The sequence below is a fragment of the Camelus dromedarius genome, chromosome 33 (assembly GCF_036321535.1).
Source record: "Camelus dromedarius isolate mCamDro1 chromosome 33, mCamDro1.pat, whole genome shotgun sequence".
NCBI classification, from domain to species: domain Eukaryota; kingdom Metazoa; phylum Chordata; class Mammalia; order Artiodactyla; family Camelidae; genus Camelus; species Camelus dromedarius.
This window is the reverse complement of record NC_087468.1, coordinates 10486102-10508450: the sequence shown is the minus strand read 5'-3', so window position 1 is coordinate 10508450 and position 22349 is coordinate 10486102. Positions and strand designations below refer to the sequence as shown.

Genomic DNA, 22349 nt, shown 5'->3' with positions numbered 1-22349 from the left:
GTTGCTGGCCCCCACCTCCAACTCTCCACCCCTAAGCATGCCAGCTGCTAAGATCCAGGGACAGGAGAGATGAACTCACTTGTCCCCCTGCCTACTCCCCCCCGTAACAGACCCAGATGCCTTGGAACATGCAGCGCACCTCTGTAGTACACAGAGTATCAGTAGAAGGGCAAGGGAATCGTAGCTTCTTACTTGCAGCTGGGCTTCTGACTGCATCTCTTATATGTATGAGGACGAGTTGTGAGTGGTCTCTTCCGGGTCTAGAGGAAGAATTCAGTTAGGCGGTTTGGAAACACAAAGCCATGCCCACATAGTGCAGCCATGTCTCTAGTGGAATGCCACAGGGCTCAGTCCTCAGCCATGTCCTATTCAACTTTTGCTTTAATTGGTATATATGAAAACACAGAAGGCAGATTCATGGGGTAGGTGAGAGCAAGTTTTGAAATGGGAAGGAATGGCATTCAAATCTCAGCTTTGCCTCTTGGCTGTGTGACCTTGAGGAAGTTACTTAACCTCTCTGAACCTGTTTCCTCTCTAGCAGGGTTGTTGTGTGGATTAAATGATAACATGTGTGTGGCTAACATACAGAAAGCAGTCAATAAATGGCATATAGTTTGTGTATGGCACCTGTAAATGAGACAGAGTTGGGAGGACCCTGCACACCAAGGGTCCCCATACCTCAAGCGACTCAGATAAATGGGGAGGTCCAGTACTTACTTCCAACAAATCAATTTTACTTGCATAAGATAGGGCCTTCTGGCTTAGCAGCAGCGCATGTTAAAAGACTTTGGGTTTTGGATGATGGCAGTTGGTGACAGCAACACCAAAAGCACCAGTGGGCTCCAGTGATAGCAGGATGGTCTCAGTTTCCAGGCACTGTCAGGCAAGAGCACAGGAACCTGCTCACCGGACAATGACCATGACAGGGAAGAGACTTGAGCCTGGTGAGGAAAGATGATGAGAAAGATGAGAATGACAGGCAGTGCCGGCCTGAGAGCCGGCCCATCGTGGAAGGCAGTCATTTAGAAGATGTAGTGACTCCATGTGGTTCCCGTTGTTATACATTTTGAGTATTTAGATGAGAATGTTATTGGAATGGAATGGAATTTTCTTAACCCAGCAGGTAATACTTATAATGCATAATCATTGTAGTGAATTGTTTAAAGTTGTTAACACTTATTTCAAATTTTTTTACACTATAGAATTTATACAATGGTTTATAAAATTCATGGGATTATTTTTATCAGTATGGAAATTAATTAAAACTTGGAATCTTCTTTTTGTTAAAAAGCAAAAAAAAAAAAAAAAAAAAAAGTATCCTTGATACGGGGAATCTGAGGGAGAGAAGAACCTGGAAGCAGTCAGGACTGTGCAGAGACGGCCTGGACCGGCCACGGCTCGGGGGTGAGCCCCCTGCCGCTGGAGACGGCAGCTGGGATTCAGGATTCTGACTTCTAATCATTCACGGCTGAGAGAGAGCCTTTACCCTGACATTAATTCTTGCTTACTTCTTCAGCCGTGTTGCTGCCTTGTTAAGAAGACTAATTAGGTTGGAAGAGGTCATGTGATAGAATTAATTTGTCTTGCCTGGGCTCTTCAAGGCTCATGGAATGAAGCACAAATCCCCAGAGGCCAATGCCTGGATGACTTTTAATCAGGCTGATCAAACTTCAGCTCTAGGAGGTTTTAAAAGAAAGGGAAAGAAAGGTCTTATTGCAGGAAATTCAGCAAACGCCAGGCTCCGCTGATGCTCAGATTGAGCAGTGGGTGCCTGTCTTAGGCGTGCTCATGATCTGCGCCCTGAACTGCACAGGTGAGGTCCCCGCCCCCAGTTACCTCTGCAATGCAGGGGTCAGAGGTTAGGGCTTGGCAAAAGGACACAGTGGCAGTGGATTTTCATTCACAAGCACTGTACCAGTGCACGTGGAGAGCTATGCCAATTCCATACCGTATTCCAGGGTCGCCCTCGTAACCAGTGGGGTCCTGGGAAGGCTGCCCAGTTAATGTGACTGCGGTGCACACACATTAGGAGAGGGGCGGGGAGGTGTCTTGAAGGAGGTAGCACTTGATTTGGCCTTAGAAGAGAGGATTTCAGCATGCAGAGATGTGTTTGAACCAAAATCCTTGTTATGGAATCTTTGTATGGAAATGGCTGCTCTGGCTCCAGATGCTGACACGGAACCTCCCCTCCCGATGCTCTAATAAGGACCACTTTCCTATGGCTTGCCCCTTTCACCTCGCCCATGGGCAGCAGCCTCTTCGGTCAGGCTTGCCATAAAGGAAAGGCCACGTTTATTCTAAAAGCCAGGATCTGCTGGATCCAGCTGGGGTATGAACTGAAGTGAGGGGCCCTGGGGTGAGGACACGTGACGTCAGCTTTCCTCTTTAAGCAGGACATCTGGCCGTCTCAGTCCTTAACATGTTCAGGAGGTGGACGAGCTTGAAATCAATTTTGCCTGCTGCACATTTGATTTCCTAGGACCCACTCTCCATGCCAGGAGACGTCGTCAGAACTGCAGGAAGGCATCGCCATGGAGACCAGAGGACTGGCTGAATCCAGGAGAAGCTCCTTTACCAGCCAGGGGCCAGCCAGGTAACTGACCCATTTCAGCCCTTGCTTGGGCAAGGGGAGACTGGGGCAGAGAGAAGATAGATACGTCTTAGGAAGAAATGGTGGGTGAGGGTGGGGTTTGGAGAAGAAAGCAGTTAGAAATCTATCATTTGGATGGGGGTTTATAGCTCAGTGGTAGAGTGCAGGCACAGAGTCCTGGGTTCAATCCCCAGTACCTCCATTGAAAAAAAAAACCTATCAGGGAGTAATTTCCTCCTGGGGCAGGTGTTCTGAGCTCAGAAAAGTCTAAGAAAAACTGCCTTTACCTGAAATTTCTCTAATAAAAAGTAATTTTGAGGTCTTTGCTCAATCCTGAAAGAATTCAGAAAAAAAAAAAAAAAAAGCCAACCAGGGAAATTTCAGAAGAGAATTCAGAAACAAGACCAGCCAGCTATGGGAAGCTGTTGGGTGGCCCAGAGTGGCACGCAGACAACAATCATGGCTTTGGCAGGTCCTCACACATACGTACCTAGACTTCACAGCATACTTGCAAAAGCATTTGGAAGATTAACTAGGCTCTGAGTTCTGTGTTCCTTCTGATGACATCTGTCCTCTGGCTTCAGTAGCTGCACCACCTGGAGGAAGTCATTGCACCTTTCAAGTCTCATCTAAAGATGCATCTCACAACACAAGGGCTGCGTCAGAGCTTACGGCTGACTCACGATAAACACTCAGCAAATGTGTGGCACAATATTTCCCTCCACCAGTTTTCCTACCAGAGCCCTAGTTTCATACAGTCATGTGTTCTGCAGTTTCTGCTTAAGATTATTGAAAAAAATGAATTTATCTAGTTCTTCTTTATGTTTTTCACTGCAGAGGATTATTTATTTCACTAGCCCCTTGTAGCTGGCGTTTAAGTGATGTCCAGTGTTTTTGTCTTACAATTAAAATGCTGTATTAAGGCTTGTTGATTGCCAGGAACAGAATGCCTGCAAACCAGCTCAAATTAAAAGGGTAGGGCTGGGGCAGGAGCTGGGACAAGCTGAGATCCAGGCCACCCCATGGGAATGGAGCCAGTGGGGCTCCTGACAGGAGCTGGGGAGGCAGTGTTTCCTGGTCTTTGTACTTTTTCCTGCCTGTCTCCTCCGATTCTGCCTTTCTCTGCTCACACACCAGCAGCCACACACAGGCTGAAAACAGCCGTCACCATATGATCCTGAGTTGAAACGCCCAATCCCATCTTGGACTGGCCTTTAGTTCTGAGGCTGTGGGTCAGTCGTCCACCTCCGAGCCTGCTGGCTGAGGCTGGAGCCAGGAGGCCGACCTTGGTCCCACTCCCCCAGCAGAGGGAGGACGCGGGTGGAGGGCTGGACAGGCACCCACATATGTCTCCAACAGCAGCTGTAAGCTTCTCTGTTCCTGGGATGTTTCGTTGCTTCAACTTACTCCCTTAGGCTATGGTCACAAGTGTGTGTTTGGGATCAAAGTATGTGACAATTCATAACTGCGTGCCAGGTAGCTCAGAACTGATTTTATTGAAGACGTGGCGTACACGGCAGATGCCAAGTCAGGGAAACCAGACACCAAAAAACAGAGTTGAGTCTCTTCCTGTTCCCCTTGGCAGAGATAAGGAGGCTGAAGACAGGGCTGCGGGCAGGTTTCTCATGGAAACTGGATCTAAGACGAGCTCTGGGGACATGGCTGCCTGGCCTTAGGTGCTGGAGGCCCCGGGTGGGGTCTGGCTCCAGAAGAGAAGACAGGGCACATTGCAAAGGAATGTCTGCACAAGCCTGGGGAGAAAATAAGAGTTTGTCTAAGAAGCAATTCATAGGGCAAGGGCCAGGGAAAGATCCTAAGTTGTATCTGGGTACTTGTTCCTTTAAACCTGGCCCTGAATTGACTCACTATTTGGAAATTTTTTTTTTTTTTTTTTTTTTTTTTTTTTTTTTTTTGCTGTTCCTGTATTTACCAGTCATAACAAAGAGTTCTACGTGGGGCAACAGGAAAGATGGGCAGGAAAGCTTGCTAACGCCCCACTGGAAGGCTCATGCCTTTGATGGAGTCCAGGTGTCAAAGGCGCGAAGCCATAATGAAGACAGTGTCCCTTATGGAGGGAGCTGTGTCCCAGACTGCAGGTGGCAGAGGAGACGAGGCTGGGACGAGTAGGGGTGCAAACCCGAGCCCGGGGCCCCCTGGACCCGCATGTCTGCCTCCGCCCCAGCCCTCGGGGAGGGGGCTTCCGTTACCTTCCGCTCCGCCCGCGCTGCCTGTCTGTGCCCTTCCAGGCTGTCGCGGCTCATCGTCTCGCTGCGCGCCTGGGCCGCCAGGCACTCACACCGCGAGGACCAGAGGCCCGACTCTTTCCTGGAGCGCTTCCGCGGAGCCGAGCTCAAGGAGGTGTCCCGCCGAGAAAGCCACGCCCAGGCAATCGTGGGCAGCCAGGAGCCACCGGACCGAGGCAGAAGGTAAGGGAGGCAAGGACCCCCGCACCCGGCGGGGCGGGAAGCATCTGCTGCTCCTTCCGTCCAGCTTAGATCCACCTTCCTGGTCACCTGGAGCACCGGTTCCCTCCGCGGTTCCTGGAAGGAGTCTGTCTGGGGGGAACACTGCGTGCTCTACCAGTCTCCCCCCGAGTGCAGGAAGCCCCAAGGGAGAGGAAATCCTTTAACCAGAGTCCCCAACCTCGTTTGACCGTTGACCCGGTCCTTCACGTGGCTCCCACTAGCGCCCCCTGGAATTGTTGCGCTCAGAATCGCACCTGGGGATATGGGCCTCGCCAATCTCTCTCCATCAAAGGACCCTGCGATGTGACCCACCTTGCTAAAAAACTGGGGCTTCTGTCCCATGAGCCTCGAGGAGTACTTTCTTTGTACCCACAGTTTTATGGCTAGGGGTACGTGCATTCTTCTGGGAAGACAGTCTAAAGGTTGGCTAGAATTTGTAAGGGGAACCATCCACATCTCAAGTTAGATTAAGAACTATGGGGGGCAGAGTAGGTGGGAGTAGGGTGGGGGATGGGGAGAGGTAGGAGAAGGGTCTGCAGAACGTCAGCTCTGCGCCCCTGGCACAGCCCACGAGCCCAGTGCGAGTTTGTGGCCAGTGCTGTCTGGTGCAGACATGTAGAGAAATCTGCGGGCGCCAGGCTGACATCCCCCCACTCCGCCCCACTCCACACACAGAGCTGTCTGCTCCCTCCTCTCTTGCCGTTGAGAAGTCCCCCCAGCCTGTGGTCAGTGGGGAGACCACTTGGCCACCACTGGGTGAATTAATTGCTGCTGATCAGCAGAGGGTCTCGTTAGGACTGCGGGGCAGTTGGGGAGAGGAGAGGAGAGGCGGGCAGGGGACAGGCCTCCTCTCAGCCTCACAAGCAGGAGGACTCTGGCTCAGAACCTGCCCTCTGAAAAAGGGGGCTTGAAAAAGATCTTTTGGCCAAATTCTCTAGGTAATGCCAGGGTTTAGAAGATGGAGAGGGTGGAAAGAACATGATTGTTGCAGAACAGACAGTCCCTATATACTTTACAAGAGAAAATGCTGTCTGTTTTGATGTCAAATGAACCGAAACACTCAGATGTGGGCGCCTCATACGGGCCAAGGGAGCCCCTGGGGAGTGAAGGCCATGAAGCCTCAGAGGGAGCAGGAGGGACCCTCCTGGAGCTTCAGTTTCATTTCCATCTTGGGGTGCGGGTAATTTTTATTATAGGTTATGCAATGCATTGTGAAATGTATAAAATATGCAAACATGTTTAAGATAAGACATGGGAGTTCAAAGAAAGTCCTTGCTAGTGACATTAGGAGACCCACACCAGTCTTCTCTGCCGGGGGGAGGTGTGAGAATTGCAGGCTGAGAGGCGAGGTCCCACTGGAGCTGCATTCTCCAGCTCCCACTGCACATGAGCTTTGACTATAGACCCTCAGGCTCCCTGGGCTTGGGAGGGGGATCCTGGAGGGCCTGGGTGCTGGCTGGACATGTGTAGGGCCACCCCAGGTTCCCAGGGCCGGGCATCCCAGACTGTGAGGGAGTTCCAGGACCACGAGGCCCGCATGCTGTGCACTGCTGAGTCAGAGAGAGGAGGGATGGAGGCTAAGGAAGAAGAGAAGATGGATAAAGAGGAGGAGGAGAGGGAGGGAGGGAGGTTTGCCAGCAAGCCAGCCAAGCTGGTTCAGTTCCTTTTGGGCGAGCAAAGACTTCCTTGGCTTAATTGACCAAACTGTCTTCTCTACAACTTTACACTGATGGAGAGGAACATCAGACTTTGTCTGTTTCCCTGTGGGACCAGGTGAGTGGAGGGTTGAGCTAGGACCCCATCAGGGCCAGTCCCCGACTATACCACTAATGCCAGGTCACTCTCTAGAAGGTTCAGAGTGGGCAGGTGAATGCAGTGGTGCATGATGGGAGCTGATCAATCAGGGAGACTTCCTGGGGGAAGAAGACCTTGAATTTTGGAGGCCAAGTCCCATCAGCAAAGCAAAGCATAGGCAGAGATGGGTCTTAGTTCTCCTGTGGATTTGGCCCGACGAGATGATGTGCTCAGGGGTGTGACACACCCGGGCCACTGCACCCCAGAGAGCTAAGCTTTCCTCATAATCACATGGGAGTTTTGATTCCCCAGGGGATTTTCAGGTGATCAGAACCAATCCTGAAACAAGCAGTTAGAGCCACTCCCTGGATGCAGAGGGAGGCTCGGGCGGCGGGGAGCAGAAGTACCACAGAGGCATTTGGCTGGATGTTCAGCATCATGGAAGAAGTGCCCTGAGAGTCAGGCTGGAGTGTCACCAGCCACCGGCTTTAGTCCCCAGGGCCTCCAGTGCTGTGTATGATCTGCAGTGACCATGGACAGGCAAGCCACCCTCCAGTTCTGTGAGGCCAGACTTAAACCAGCTGTCAAACATGTGGACTGGCAGTTGAGCTTGGGGAGATCACACCTTTTCCTAAAGAACGTCGTCAAGTACTGCCCCGGCCGGCTTTAAATAAAGAGTTGGGTTGGAAACCGGCCCCTACCTTCTGCCAGATTCTCACATGGATTTGGGGTGGCAGACCCTGAAGTTTTAAGATGAATGTGGGAGCAGGGGACGGAGGAGGATAGACTGAAACCCAGGGCAGCTCTGCCCACGGTCTGTTTTTCGCCCCGAGTATTGGAAGCGGCCCCAATGTGATGGGGCTGCCGAGGGAGGGGCCCCGTGGGAGTCGTGTCTCTGCAGAGCGTGCCCACTCTGGTAAAAGGCGCTCGTACCCCCCATAGCAGCACCTGGCACGCTGCCTGGCACGGGCTTAAACTGACGGAAATTGAGAGGAGTTTAAGGCTAGGATGCTGGGTGGGATCCAAAGAGTTTCTCCCTGTTTATTCAGAAGCCTCAGTTTACCTGCGTGCTCATCCTCTCTTCCCCCAAGGCTTTCCACCAAGGCTACCTCATCACACAGATGGTTTGTCCTGGATAATAACAACTCCCTCTGTTCTTCAAGCTGTGTGGAAAGGCCCGGGAGACAGGGGTGGGAGTCCCAGAATAACCGCCTGGGGCGAGGGGTCCCCCGCAACGGCACTGAGCTCAGATTCCCACGCTGCGCTCTTTTACCTCCTGCAGTGACTGGCCCCTGGCCAGAAACAATACGAACACCTGCAACAACTCCGAGAAGGAGTGAGTACCTCTGCTCCCCAGCAGCGCCCCGCTCGCCCTCCGCTCCCGGTGGCCACCCCACTCCCCGTAGACACCCCAGCTTAGTACCGCTGCTTCCCCAAGCTCCTCTAGACCGTTCTAGACTCCTGCTCCTTTTACTGGAAACCCATCCCCGTGGACAAGCAGGGGGTGGGACCTGGACTGTGTGACTTCGTTGGGCAAGTCATTTTCTGTCTCTCATTGTTCTCATCTCTAAAGCGAAGGGGTGGGATCGGATCAACGTTTTCAGCGCGAGCGCCGTCTATTGCTCTCTATTGGACGGTGCAAAGCTGGAGTCCCTTTACAGTGGGTGTTCTCTTGCATGATGAGAATGCATTTTCCATCCTACATCCTCAGACTCCTGTGTGCCAGCGAAATGCCCTTGTCATAAGGCTAATTCGGGCCAGTTTGCAGGGTGTAATCAGGGTAGTAGAAAGAGGAAATTTAAATATTTCCAGAGAGTAGCCTCTTGAAACGGTGACCCGTTGTAGTTACTCCCACCACCTGGTGCTGAGCTGGCAGAGCGGTCTGATGTGTGATTCTGGCAAAGGCCACCCAAGAGCCCAGGGAGGAAGTGTGCGTGCGTGTGATCACACGTGTGTGTGAGCGTGTGTGCATGCACACCCTGTTCTCCAGCTTCCCTTTACAGAACCATCGTGGGGGGAGGTTGGGGAGGGGGGTCTCAGTTGGAGCTTAGGGAAAAACCATCGATATCAGTGAGAAAGGCCCATTTCTAGAGCTCTAGTTGAAAGAGAAATGTATCGAGGCCATTTCTTATTTCCCTTTGTTCCTCTGATAGAACTTTTTTCCATTTCCCTCCATGAACCATAGCTGCATGTTGTTTACGTAAGTTTGAACATCAAATCCAAAGACCCAGATGCCAATAATCAAGAAAAATGAAATGACCGAATCTGAGAAACCATAGCTGTTGCGATATGTGCTGGATTTAAAGGCAAACCTGATATTAACCCCCCCTGGAAACCTCGTGCTGAGTCCTGCAGCCAGGCTAAGGCTCTGGCCCCAGAAACCATGGACAGAGGTCCTGTGGGTCCCCAGGCTTTTTCGTCCTGGGGCTGGGATGTGGGCAAGGATGGGAGTGGACGGCGTCGGCTGCATCAGGCTCTTATAAATCTTTTCAGATGGGTTCATATCATAGGTCCACACTGCAGCCAAGGACCGAGGGACAGAATTGGGGATTGTCCCAAAATGAGGCCACCTGGGCATAGAGATACAGAAATAATTCTTATGGACACCCTCCCCCATCCTTCCATCACACTTCTGGCATTTTCTGGCATTTTCATGGGTCCTGAATAATTTCTTTCTCCCAATCAAATTCTCCCAGCCAAAACCAGCATCGTTTTATAGCTCGGGGTAGGTTCCCTGGGACAATACTGGGTGGATTTGGGGACACAGCTGGACGGCGAGGAGTCTTTCCTAGGCCCTCAGCAGGTTGGTAGCCAGAGGAAAGGCCAAAGCTTATAACCTGGGGCCACAAATCCTGAACAAGAGTGGCAGAGCCAGGTGTCATTAACTCCCAGCAGGGCTGTGTGGGCCCATAAGCTCGTGGGCAGTGCCCTCTGCTGGTGTCTTGACATTAAGACTTCAGTGCCAGAAAGACCAGTGGATTCAAGAGAACAGGGGATGATGCTCTTCTCAGTTAATGATCCGAAAAACTTCTTATTACTCATATATTAATATACTTATTACTTATTTATTAATATACTTCTTGTCAAAAACTTGGAAAACACAGAAGAGCACCCACGAGCATACATCTGCAAGAAGTACGCTTTATATTAACAGTTGAACCCCATTATCAGAGACGACCCCTCTTAACATGATGGCAAATGTCCCTCCAAGTTTTCTCCAGGTATCTACATTGAATAGATAGATGACAGATAGGTAGACAGATAGATGTGATATATTTAATATATGTCCTGGTTAAGAGCTTTTGTATCCCAACTCGGCCACCTAAGAGCTTTGTGACCTTGGGCAAGTTACTTGACCTCTCTGTGCATCAGTTTCCCAACTTGTAAAATAGGGATTGTAACTGGTGTCTTACTTACAGAGCTGTATTAAGACTAATGTGAAGTGCTTCCAACAGCGCCTGGTACATAGTAAACGATCAATACATATTGATGAACGTGGGAAGCAGAACAATCTCACAACCACAACGCAGCCAAAGATATTTACATACTAATCCCTAGAACCTGTGAGCAGATTACCTTACGAGGCAAAGGAGACTTTGTAAATATGATTAAATGTAAGGACCTTCAGATGGAGAGATTATCTTGGATTATCAAGGTGGCCCCAGTGTACTCACGTAAGTTCTTAAAAGCAGAAGCTGGAGGTAAGAGAGTGGATCAGGGACAGGAGATGGAAGGAGAAGGAGAGAGACTTGGCCCATCACAGCTGAATTTGAAGATGAAGCAAGAAGGACACGAGCCAGGGACGCAGCAGCCTCAAAAAGCCAGGAGTGGCCCTCCACTTCCAGCCAGCAGCAAAACAGGGACCTTGGTCCTCAACTTCAAGAAACTGAATTCTGCCATCAATCCCAGGGAGCAGAAAATGGATTTTCCCCCAGAGCCTCCAGAGAGGAACATAGCCGGATGACACCTTGATTTTCATCCAGTCAGATTATACCAGACTTCTCATCTCCAGAACTGTAAGATGGTAAACTTGGGTTGTTCTAAGATGCTACATTTGCAGTCATTTGTTTTAGCAACAATAGAAAACTAGTAACACAGCTTTCGATCCCAGAAGTGGGCTGTTGCTATTAACAAGTGGGAAGTGGCTTTGGAATTGATCACTAGGCAGGATCGAGAGGAATTTTAAGGAGAGTGTTGTTTGTTTGTTTGATTTTTGCCAAGATTGCTTTGAACAGGTTGTTAAAAACAAATGGATGTTAAAGACTCTACCAGTGAGGGTTCAGAAGGAAATGGGGAGCTTTACAGAGAAAACCTAAATGGCCTACATACCTAATACCTAAATGGTCAAAACAGGCTACTGGTAGAAATCTGGGCTTTAGGCATGCTGATGGTGAGAGGTCTTAAGGAATGAGGGTCAAGCTATTGAAAACCAAAGGAAAGGGGATGCTTGTTGAGTGACACAAAGCTGAGCAGGGTGATGTCCTGCAAGGATGCAGACAGCAAACCTTGTATGCAGTGAGCTTGAATATTTACCTGAGGATGTTTCCAAGCAAAAGTACTGAAGGTGCAGCCTGGTTTATGTTTGCTACTTATGGTGAAACTTGAGAGGAGAGAGAGAAGTTGAAGGAAGAACTGTTAAATGAAAAGGAAACAAGACTTGATGATTTGGGAAATTCTCAGCCTGCTCAAATGGCAAAAGATACTAAGTTTTTAAAACTTACTGGCAGGAAAGCGTGCCTTGGGGAAAAAGCTGAGGGTGTGGCTAAACTTTTGCTAATAACTCAGAAAGATCCAAAGTTCTGGGGGTTCAGTCCCATAAAAGACCCCCTGAAAAGACTGAGGGTGTGATGTATGGCTCCCCTCGGCCATCTCAGCAAACACAGAGATGAGATTTCTCAGATCATCTACGAATGAGCCTCCTGTGTAGTGGAGTGAATCCCTCTGGTATATGGGACACATAAACTAGAAGGTTTTAGACCAGCAGAAACACTGCCAGCTTGGACCGGAAGGGACAGAAGCAGTACAAATGAAGGAAGAATTCTGGACCCCTAAATTCTAGATGAGGGAAGCAGGCTGATAAAGCTACTCAGCTACACACAGGTGCTACCTTTTCAAGAAAATGGAAGGATGGCTTGGAGGGCGGAGCCATGAACTACAGAGGGTTGTTTTCAGGTCTTGAAACAGTGGCGACTCCCTGCTGAATTTCAAAATTGCTTGGAACCAGTGACTCCTTTGGTCCTCCCATCTTCTGCCTTGTTGAACTAGAATATCTGCATCTGTTATCCCATGCCTGCCCCTCCACTGTGTTTTTGGAGATGATTTGTTTCTTTAATGTCACAGGTCCACAGGTAGCAAGGACTCGTGTGTAGGATGACTCACACCACGGTCCACACATTTGGATGATGAGATTTGGGACTTCTAAGCTGTTGAGACTTAAATGATATTTTTGGACTCTGAATTGATGCTGTAATGGAATGAGGCTGAGGGATCTTGGGATGGGAGTGAAGTCATTTTGCCCACAGGATGCATGTAAATCTTTGAGGGCCAGTGATGACCGTAGTAGGTAGAACAGTGATTCTCTGAGATGCCCTCAGTCTTAATCCCCACATCCTGTGACAGTGTTATCCTACATGCAAAAGGGACTTCGCAGATGTGATTAAGTGTAAGGACCTTGAGATGCAGAAATTAGCCTGGATTTATCAAGGTGGGCCCAGTCTAATCCCAGACATCCTTAAAAGTGGAGAACATTTCCCAGCTGCAGAGAACCAGAGAGCTGGTGTCTTAAGGACTCAACCTGCTGTTGCTGGCTTTGAAGATGGAGGAAGGGCACCAAGGACCATGAACCAAGGATGCAGCAGCCCTTAAAAGCTGGGAATGCCTCCACTTACAGCCAGCAAGAAATGAGGATATTTGTCCCCCTTTTGCAAGGAACTGGATTCCGCCAACAAATCAAATGAGCAGGAAACAGATCCTACCATAGCATCTTCAGCAAGAATCACAGCCCTGCCGACACCTTGGCTTGACTTGGGTGAGACCCATGTCAAACCTCTGACCTACAGATCCGAAAGATAATGCATTTGGGCTGCTTTAAGCCACTAAGTTTATGGCAGTTTGTTCTGGCAGCGATAGAAAACGTGTACAGCTATGTTGTAGTCTGCTTTCTACTGTAGCAAAATACAAGGCGCATTTCCCCCATCACTGAATATGCTTCCCCAAGCCCGTTGTAAGTGGCCTCGCGGAATTCTGCGGCAGATGGCGAATCTCCTCTGTTGTGTGACCGGACCCCTTATGCGCTGACTGTCAGGAATGATGGTGGTGATTGTGCTCCTGGCGTGTTTGCTCACATCTCTGATTATTTCCTGAAGAAGCATCCTGGTCTTGATGGACAAGTGTTTAATTAGGACTTATTCTCAACCCTTCCCTCCTCCAGGGTGTGAGCAGGGGAATCTGACCGGGGAGGCCCCGAGGCAAGCGGGGTTTCCTCAGCAGATCGGTGGGCAGTAACGCCCGCCTGGCAGAACCCCTCTAACTAGGGCTAGGTAACCCTCATCACCATGCGTGTCCCAGGAAGGACACACGGAGCAAAGCTCTGTGCGGAGGAGACACCTGCCCTCACAGGCCCTGCTCTGCAGAGGCAGGCAGGGGGCCCGGTTCCACCCACAGCGTTACAGCCAGCGAAGTCTGGAGGCGTCCAAGTGTGGCTGCCTTGGCCTCAGATGACGCGAGGATGTGCCACAACATGGTGCACCCGTCCTGCCTGCGGGCTCTGCTTCCTTTCTGTCCCCTGGCTTCCTTGTCGAGGGCCAGGGTTTCATTTGACCCAGAACAACAGAAAGTCCTTCCCCTTTCCTAAACAGAACAAAGAGCTTTCCATGTGATTCTGAGTGATTTTCCACCCAAAAGGTGTAGATTTGGGTTTATTTCCTGTTACGTCAAAAGGTCTCCAGTCGCAAGCTGCTTGTGGCTTCCTAGGGGCTCATGAAAATAGGTCGGAAATCCTAGAATATTAGACTGAACCACCATGCACACTTCAGTGTTTACAATGTACACTTCAGCGGAGGTGGTTTATCTCACCTTTTAGGAATAATAATAATACTAATAAGATCAGTAACTTCATTCCATCCCAATGTGCTGGAAAGATCCGTTTCCCGCACCAAGCCCCCTCTCCCCCCTGTGGCCTGCCCTCTCCCCCGGGCGTGTCCTTGGTATGTCACAATAGCTGAATGTCACCCCGTGTCATCCAGTGACAAGGCGAAAAAGGAGGAGAAAGAGAAAAAGGAAGACGAGAAAAAAGAAAACTGCCCCAAAAAAGAGGAGTAAGTACTAGAGAAACTGCCCCCGAAGAGGGGGTTCCGTGGTCACCGCGGGCCGGCCCCTCCACGGGGAGGAGAGGGGTGCCATCGGGATTTAGCATGTGTGGGAAAGGGGTCGGTCCTGGTGGGGATCAGGCCTCCTGAGACCACACGAGGGGCCTGTTCTGTGGGGAGAGTCCAGCCCCAGCTCGGGGGACCCAAGGCGGGCTGCAGGCTGGGAGGCTGTCCCCAGCCTCGGGTGAGCCGTTCGGGGCTTCCCTGGGAGGCTGCTCCGGTGCCCTCCCCTGGGGCGCTCTGTTTGCCAGAAGGCGGCTGTCCGCACCGTCGGGTTAAGCGGAGGCCTTCTTCTGGGCACTAGAAAATACTGTATTCACAAACTTTAATCCAAGGCCCGTGGTGATGAGTGTTGGGCACTTCCAAAGCCCCGTCAGTGAGCAGCTGATCTGGCACTTGCTGAATCGGGGTGAAAGCAGAAAGGCACCCCAGGGTCTCCTCTGGGGCGTGGGAGCAGCTCTGCAGGCCTAGGTGGGCAGGGGGAGCAGGTGGGGTGGGGGAGGAGACACATGGACCCAAAGAAAAGATCTCCAGTACTGCCTATAAACTCAAATCCTCCAAAAACCCAGCAAATAAAATCAGGAAGTTCCCTGAGCTATTTCTTCCGTTCAGAGTTGGCCGACATCACCCAGGTGACTCCCAGGGTGGTGGGTTTTGATGGAGAGGCAGGATCCCAGGGCTTGGAAATGAGTCTTTAGAACATCTGCACAAATGCAGTTAGTAGGGTGGAGAGAGAGCGTTCTCAAGGGAGTGCTCCGGGGCTCCCAGAGTCAGTCCAGAGAGGAGCTGCATCAGCACCACCCAGGGTGATGGTTAAGCGCACACTCCCAGGCCCCGGGGTGCTGCTGGGTGGGCCTGGGAACCAGCATTTTCACAAAGCTTCCCGAGATGGTTCCAACATCACCATGCTCCACGCTCCTCCCCTGCATCCTGAAGGGCATGGATGATACCACGTGGGAATGTCATCCCCGTGGTTTTATAGTCCGTCGTGGCTTCCTGGGGAGCTGAGCTGGGAGGGAGGGTCCCCCAGAGGCTACCCTGCTCCCAGCCTGTGTGGGGGCACCCATCCAGGGACACCCATGTGACCTCCCCCCGAGACTGACAGCACCCTGTCTGGGACAGCCATCTCTTTATCTTCAGCCTGTAATTGCCCCGGGGTCTCTAAGCTGGGCCAGGTGTCTGAGCCCCTCCCAAGCTGTGCTCTTCCAACACACTGTGCTGCTTGTGTGTCGATGTTTCTAGAAAGAAGAAGGACTCCGTCGTGGTGGACCCGTCCAGCAACATGTACTACCACTGGCTGACCATCATTGCCACGCCTGTCTTCTACAACTGGTGTCTGCTCGTGTGCAGGTCGGGGCGTGGGGGGTGCTTCCACCCCGAGGGGCAGGGGGAGCCAGTGGGAGGGAATCAGGGCAGCCTGGCCTCAAGACAGACCTCTGGGTCCCCTCGAGGCCACCATCCTGCTGTATGTGCCTCCGTTTCTCTGTTTACAAGGAAAGCCCGAGAGAGGGCTGCTCGGGTTTCCTGGGAGCACTGGTGGGGACCCGTGTCGGAGATCCAAACAAGGATCCGGGCACCTTGGAGACTTTTTAATGGAGTCACTGCTCTCAGAGAAGACATGGGAGGGGCTGGGTCATTCTTGAGCAGACCCTCAGGATAGGGATGCAGGCAAGAGGCGGCGTTCTCTGCTGCGAGCCGTGGACTGTGGGCTTTCCGCGCGGTTGCCGTGGGTGGCTGCGGGGCCAGCTCCTGCTGCTCCCAGCTGGTCTGCAGGACAGAGACGGTGAGTGAGCTGCTGCTTTGTGAGGGTCGATGCGGCTTGTTCTGTTGTTAATCTCTCAGAAATTGTATCTTTGGGGGGCATTTGGCCCCAAAAAGGGCAAGTTCTCAACCTGCTGAGGCCTGGAAACTTCCACCCCCACCCCAACTGGGGTCTTGGAGCTGAGTGCTGAGACGCAACAGGGCCACTCTTTGGGGTCAATCCCAGCTCCTCTTAGGAGCTCTGTGACCTCGGGAGAGAGAAGCTGGGGAGTCTGGGTCTCCTTATCAGAGCCTGGGGTGATGACACGGGGGTACAAGCCCTGCAGGCAGGGCTGTTAGTGGGATGAAGTGACCCAGGGCTTGCAGCACAGAGCTGCTGCCCACGTTGGACCCTGCCCCAGATACACCTGCCCCTTCTTGTGCTTGTTCAGGGCCTGTTTTGATGAGCTTCAGTCCGAGCACCTGATGCTTTGGCTGGTCCTGGACTACTCGGCAGACGTCCTCTACGGCTTGGACGTGCTGGTGCGAGCCCGGACAGGTGAGCATGCGCGGGGCCAGGGTCTTCCCTGGTGCATCCGGAGGGGGACCTGGGGGCCACGGGCAGGTTCAGGGAGATCAAGAACGGGAGCCTTGGGAGTTCCTCTTCTTGGGCAATCAGAGGAGACAGGACATGTTACCCCGTGGCTTTGAGAGGAGTTGTAATAGACAGAGAAATAAAATCTGAAACAGGGCTTGGGCACAGGATGACTTCCTTCAAATGAAGATAGGCTGGGACCTGGGACCCTCTACCGGAGCATTTGCACCTGCAACTGAATGAACGAACGTCTTGAGTAACAGAACACAAAGAAACTACAAGAGACTGAGAATAACTCATGTAGGCGCAGACCACCTAAGCCACCCCTCCCCTCACCCCATTTAAAGGACCAGCTTGCCTTCGCCTCGTAACAAACAAGGGCACCTGTCGCTTGTTTTCGCTCCCTTCTGCTGCAGCGCGAGTCTCAGTAAAGCCTCGCCTGAATTCCTCCTCTGGCCTTTTATGAATTTCTACTGATTAAAGAGTCCAAGAACCCAAGTTCACGATCACTTCTGGTTGTGAGCAGGGGCTAAAGCCCCGCTCATGTCTCAGGCTCCAAGCTGTGCATCCTTAGGGTTCCTTTTCCTAATTTGCATAAAGATATCACATAAGCTGGTAAAGGCTCTACTTACCACTTTCAAGATTATTAAACAAATAACCTTGTCATGGTGGTGGATATAAACATCAAAACCTCCGGGTGGCTTCATGGTGTACAGAGCATTCTAAGCACTTCTTTTCTCATCAGAACTGTTCAGTGAGACCAGAAATGTGGGCAAGATTATCTCCGTCTTACTGCCTTAGAAACTGGGGGCCGAGAGACGCTGAGTGACGGGCCCCAAGTCCATGGTCACCACCCAGCAGGCCAGACGGGCACCCCCTCTGCTCCTGAATTAGTGCCCGGCATCATGACTTAGAAGATCTCAAGAGCACAGCTTGAGGCTTGCATGGGTGACTCAGCCAGCCCTGGTGGTCTGCTGCTCCACAGTCACGTGAGCCTGTGGAGATAAAAGAGCCCTGCGAGTGGTCAACTCACTGGAGTGACCCCCTGCTTCACTCAGGCTTCAGGGACAGGCCACTGACACTCAGACGTTGACCCCACTCTTTTTGTGCTTACTGCTGTCCTTGGCAACCTAAGATGCAGCGAGAGCGGGAAGTAAAGGGGACAGGGGAGAGCAGACACCAAGAGGCCATGGATCATACTCCAAGGGGAAAAACCATCAGAACTGAGGGAAGATTATTAAGGAAGGAGCGAGGGGTCCCAATGCATGAGAGTACCATGTCATGATCTAGGCACTCAATAAACACCATGTAACCAAAGTATGAAACAGGAAATGGGGGCTGGGGAGCAGGGTGTCCCTAACATGTGACAACAGACTTGCTGTTTGCTTTTCACAGAGGGGGCAGCCCTACCTCAGTCCAGCCTCAAAGTGTGGCCCTGGACCAGCCATCACCCGAGAGTTGTCAGAGGTGCCCCAGACCCATGGGACCAAAGTCTGGGGACAGGCCCAGCACTCTGTGTCTTACAGAGCCCTCGGGGTGGTTCCGATGCTCACCTGAATCTAAAGAGCCTCCGTTGTATTATCTCTCTCCTGTTGTGCAGAGAGATGGCAGATTATGGCCTATTTGATTGATTTTGCCAGTAATAACACCTCACCACTCCCAAGGTCCAGCCCATCCCCAGACCAGGCTGGGTCCCAGGGGGTGGGCTCCAGGCTCATATGTTTTAAAAGCCCCCTGGGTGACAGTATTGTGCAGCCAGAAAGAACTGCTGTGCCCCTGAGCCAGGTTTTAAACAGATGGGTCGTGCCCCATTAGTGACTGGTGAAGTCAATTCGATAGTCCATGACCAGTGTTTTAAAAATTTTTATTATTAATATTTTCTAACATATATAAAACCGAGAAGGTAGCATTATGAATCCGCCCCCCAACCCAGCTCCAACCGTTATCAACATTTGCTAATTTTCTTTCATTTTTCCTCCCACACCCTGTTCTTGGATGGAGTTTTTTAAGGCAAATCTTAGATAGTAAACATGTTAGCATGTATCTTTAATTTTAAGGGACTCCTTTTTAAAAATATAACTTCCATTTATCTCTGAAAATTTAATAATCATTCCCCACTTCCAACAAATACCCAATCCACATGCAAATTTACCCAATTGAGCTATGTTTTTAATTGAATGAAATAGATTAGAACATCATTGAATGGAAAATACCAGAGTGCGTTTCCTGCAGTAGGGGTAAGTGTGTTTTTTTTGAGGTTGTTTCTGTTATATACATATAATTATACCTCATGTAGTCTCGAGGTAGAATATGTTTCTGTGAGCCATGGTCATAAATAGGCAGCCTCTTTTTTTTTTTTTTTTTTTTTTTTGATGGAGGTCCTGGGGGTTGAACCCGGGACCTTGTGCATGCTAAGCATATGTGCTCTGCCACTGAGCTGTACCCTCCCCACAACAGGCAGCATCTCTGATGCCCAAGTGATCTCTGTCTTCTTCGCTAGGCTTCCTGGAGCAAGGCTTGATGGTCACAGATGCCGACAGGTTGTGGAAGCACTACACAAAGACCTTGCACTTCAAGCTGGACATGCTGTCCCTGGTCCCCACGGACCTGGCTTATTTTAAGCTGGGCATGAACTGCCCGGAACTGAGGTTCAACCGCCTCCTGAAGTTGGCCCGGCTCTTCGAGTTCTTTGACCGCACAGAGACACGGACCAACTACCCCAACATGTTCAGGATCGGGAACCTGGTCTTGTACATCCTCATCATCATCCACTGGAATGCCTGCATCTACTTTGCCATTTCCAAGTTCATCGGCTTCGGGACCGATTCCTGGGTCTACCCAAACGTCTCAATCCCAGAGTATGGGCGCCTCTCCAGGAAGTACATTTACAGTCTCTACTGGTCCACCTTGACCCTGACCACCATCGGTGAGACCCCACCCCCCGTGAAGGACGAGGAGTATCTCTTTGTGGTCATAGACTTCCTGGTGGGCGTCCTGATTTTTGCCACCATCGTGGGCAATGTGGGTTCCATGATCTCGAACATGAATGCTTCCCGGGCCGAGTTTCAGGCTAAGATTGACTCCATCAAGCAGTACATGCAATTCCGCAAGGTGACCAAGGACTTGGAGACGCGGGTGATCCGGTGGTTTGACTACCTGTGGGCCAACAAAAAGACAGTGGATGAGAAGGAGGTGCTCAAGAGCCTCCCCGACAAGCTGAAGGCGGAGATCGCCATCAACGTGCACCTGGACACTCTGAGGAAGGTCCGCATCTTCCAGGACTGCGAGGCGGGGCTGCTGGTGGAGCTGGTGCTGAAGCTGCGGCCGGCAGTGTTCAGCCCCGGGGACTACATCTGCAAGAAGGGGGACATCGGGAGGGAGATGTACATCATCAAGGAGGGCAAGCTGGCTGTGGTGGCCGAGGACGGGGTCACCCAGTTCGTGGTCCTCAGTGACGGGAGTTACTTTGGGGAGATCAGCATCTTGAACATCAAAGGGAGCAAGTCAGGGAACCGCCGGACGGCCAACATCAGGAGCATTGGCTACTCGGACCTGTTCTGCCTTTCCAAGGACGATCTGATGGAGGCTCTCACCGAGTACCCTGAGGCCAAGAAGGCGCTGGAGGAGAAGGGACGGCAGATCCTGATGAAGGACAACCTGATCGACGAGGAACTGGCCAAGGCTGGGGCGGACCCCAAGGACATCGAGGAGAAGGTGGAGCACCTGGAGTCCTCCCTGGACACCCTGCAGACCAGGTTTGCACGGCTCCTGGCCGAGTACAACGCCACCCAGATGAAAGTGAAGCAGCGTCTCAGCCAACTGGAAAGCCAGGTGAAGATCGGTCTTCCGTCTAACGAGGATGCTCCCGGGGATGCTCCACAAGCAGAGACCGCACAACAGTGAAGACGCGGATGCCTGTCCCCTGCTTCCCAGAGTCAGTGGTCAGTGTGCTGCTGTCTGTCTGCAGCAGCACAGTGTGGGACATGGCCGGGGTTGAATTCCAGCTTTCCTTACCCTTTGTGAGCTGTGTGGCCTCAAGAGAGAGCCTCAGTTTCTTCATCTAGGAAACAGGACTCAGTACGTCGGCCCCAGTCAGGTGGCAGGTTACCGTGAGCTGCGTGATGCAGGGCTTTGTAGAGTGTGAGGTGTCCCCAGTCCACGGGTATGAAAGTGCAAGGGCAGAACTCTTATTTTTTTTTATCCATGAGGAATTTTTAGACTTCTGAGCTTCATTTTTTTTGTAAATAGAAGATTATTTCATCACCCACCCCCTCCCGCAGTACACTCCACCACCGTCTGATGAGGGAGAGGAAACAGAAGTGGAAAATAACTGTGGTAACAAATTCGATGCACGAGACAGTCTGGGGCATATTTCTGACTCTGGTATCTCCTCGTGTGCTCTTTGGGACCCTAGGAACCCTGGCCTTTGGTGGTGCTGTGACAAGCATAAAGTCAGGTTGCCCCATCTGAGGTCACTTCAAGTCTGACAAACAAATCCAGGCTCCCAGCCATCTGGCCCCTGTGACACCGGAATCTGTTTTATAGAAAAGAGTATCTCCGTTTGGGAAAGACACATCTCCAAACTTGCCAAGAGGGTTCAAAGACAGTCTCTCTCCTGGCATCCCTGACTCGGGGATCTGGGGCAGCCTGTTCTGGCTTTGAGTGAGAGTTATGTTCAGGGGAGAGCCTCTCGGTTTGGAGGTTGAAATGGGGTCCCAAGCAAAACATGCTGACCACTAGGATTTTTAGGAGTTGAGACCCTGAGTCCACATCTTTGCAAGCTGCTCCTTTATCCGCCAAGAGGAAGCCTCGCTCTCCCTTGGAATTACACCCTGAGGCAAAGCTCCTGGCTAGCCGAAAATGTGCAGAGCGTAGAACCTGGCTCTTTTTGTTTAATCCAGTCGCTAGAATTCCATGGACATTTTGTAAGATAGCTATAGATTTGGGTTCTACGATTGTGCATTATAACCTTGATGGTCCATCCTTGGCTTAATACACTTTGTCAGTTACCCAGAGATGATTCGCTTGCTTGATGCAGAGAAGCCACAGAGGCAGGTTTCCCGGCTTTTCTCTTCAATCTCCCTCTCTGTCTCCATCTCCCCTCCCCACTTCTTCCTTCCTTCTCTTCTCTTCTCCCTACTTGTCTTCTCATTCTTTTTTTCTCAGACAAGATGCCCCATTTGCTTTGGCAACTTTCAGGTCTCTGATGTTACAATCCATACACTATGTAACGGGCCCCTGATGTAGTTCATACAAAAGGTGCTGCATTTTCAGGGATGTATTTTGGATCTCTGTGGGTCTCCTCTGTTTTTTTCTTTTTTTTTTTTTTTTTTTTACTATGGACCATTTGACCATTTGAACTTTTAAAAATGAATTTCAAAGGCCTATTAAAGAAGAGTGTGATCCAAGCTCATATCATCCACAAAATGTAACTGGCCATGTGCATATATTTTAAAAGCCTTAACGATTAAGTATGCCTACATCCATATTTGCACAGAAAAAATAGAGACCTGGATTTTAAAAGATATTCAATGACTCCTGTTTCATATTTTGTCATAAGGGAAGATTTGGTCCTGGGGTATGTTTCCAAATGAGCCTGGCTTCCCCAGAGGGTGCAGGCGCTGGTGAATAGGGCCAGCACACGCTCCGTGGGGGGCCGGGGGAAGGATGTGCACAGACGCAGGTAAGAAAGTGCGACCAAAGCTGCAGCATTTGTCAGAGCAAGTGATTCAAAGCACTCAAATCTTTAAGAAGGGTGTCCCAGGCAGCCTGCTAAATTTCTTTTGTCTAAGGTAGCC

The 22349-nt window shown here is 51.0% G+C and overlaps 1 protein-coding gene across 2 annotated transcripts in view; it reads left to right on the top strand.

Annotated features, from left to right (window-relative positions):
- The window catches only part of CNGA3 (cyclic nucleotide gated channel subunit alpha 3), a 34490-nt gene extending 12437 nt beyond the window's left edge, over positions 1–22053 (top strand). The window contains exons 3-9 of one of the 2 annotated variants that reach the window (XM_064481884.1): positions 2480–2593; positions 4837–5016; positions 8132–8185; positions 14094–14165; positions 15459–15566; positions 16409–16515; positions 19052–22053. In XM_064481884.1, coding sequence (XP_064337954.1) covers positions 2480–2593; positions 4837–5016; positions 8132–8185; positions 14094–14165; positions 15459–15566; positions 16409–16515; positions 19052–20454 — 2038 coding nt within the window. In that variant the 3' untranslated portion in view covers positions 20455–22053. The remainder of the gene's footprint in view (positions 1–2479; positions 2594–4836; positions 5017–8131; positions 8186–14093; positions 14166–15458; positions 15567–16408; positions 16516–19051) is intronic. The other variant, XM_031441143.2, reaches the window with a different exon arrangement.
- The last annotated feature ends 296 nt before the right edge of the window (positions 22054–22349 follow it).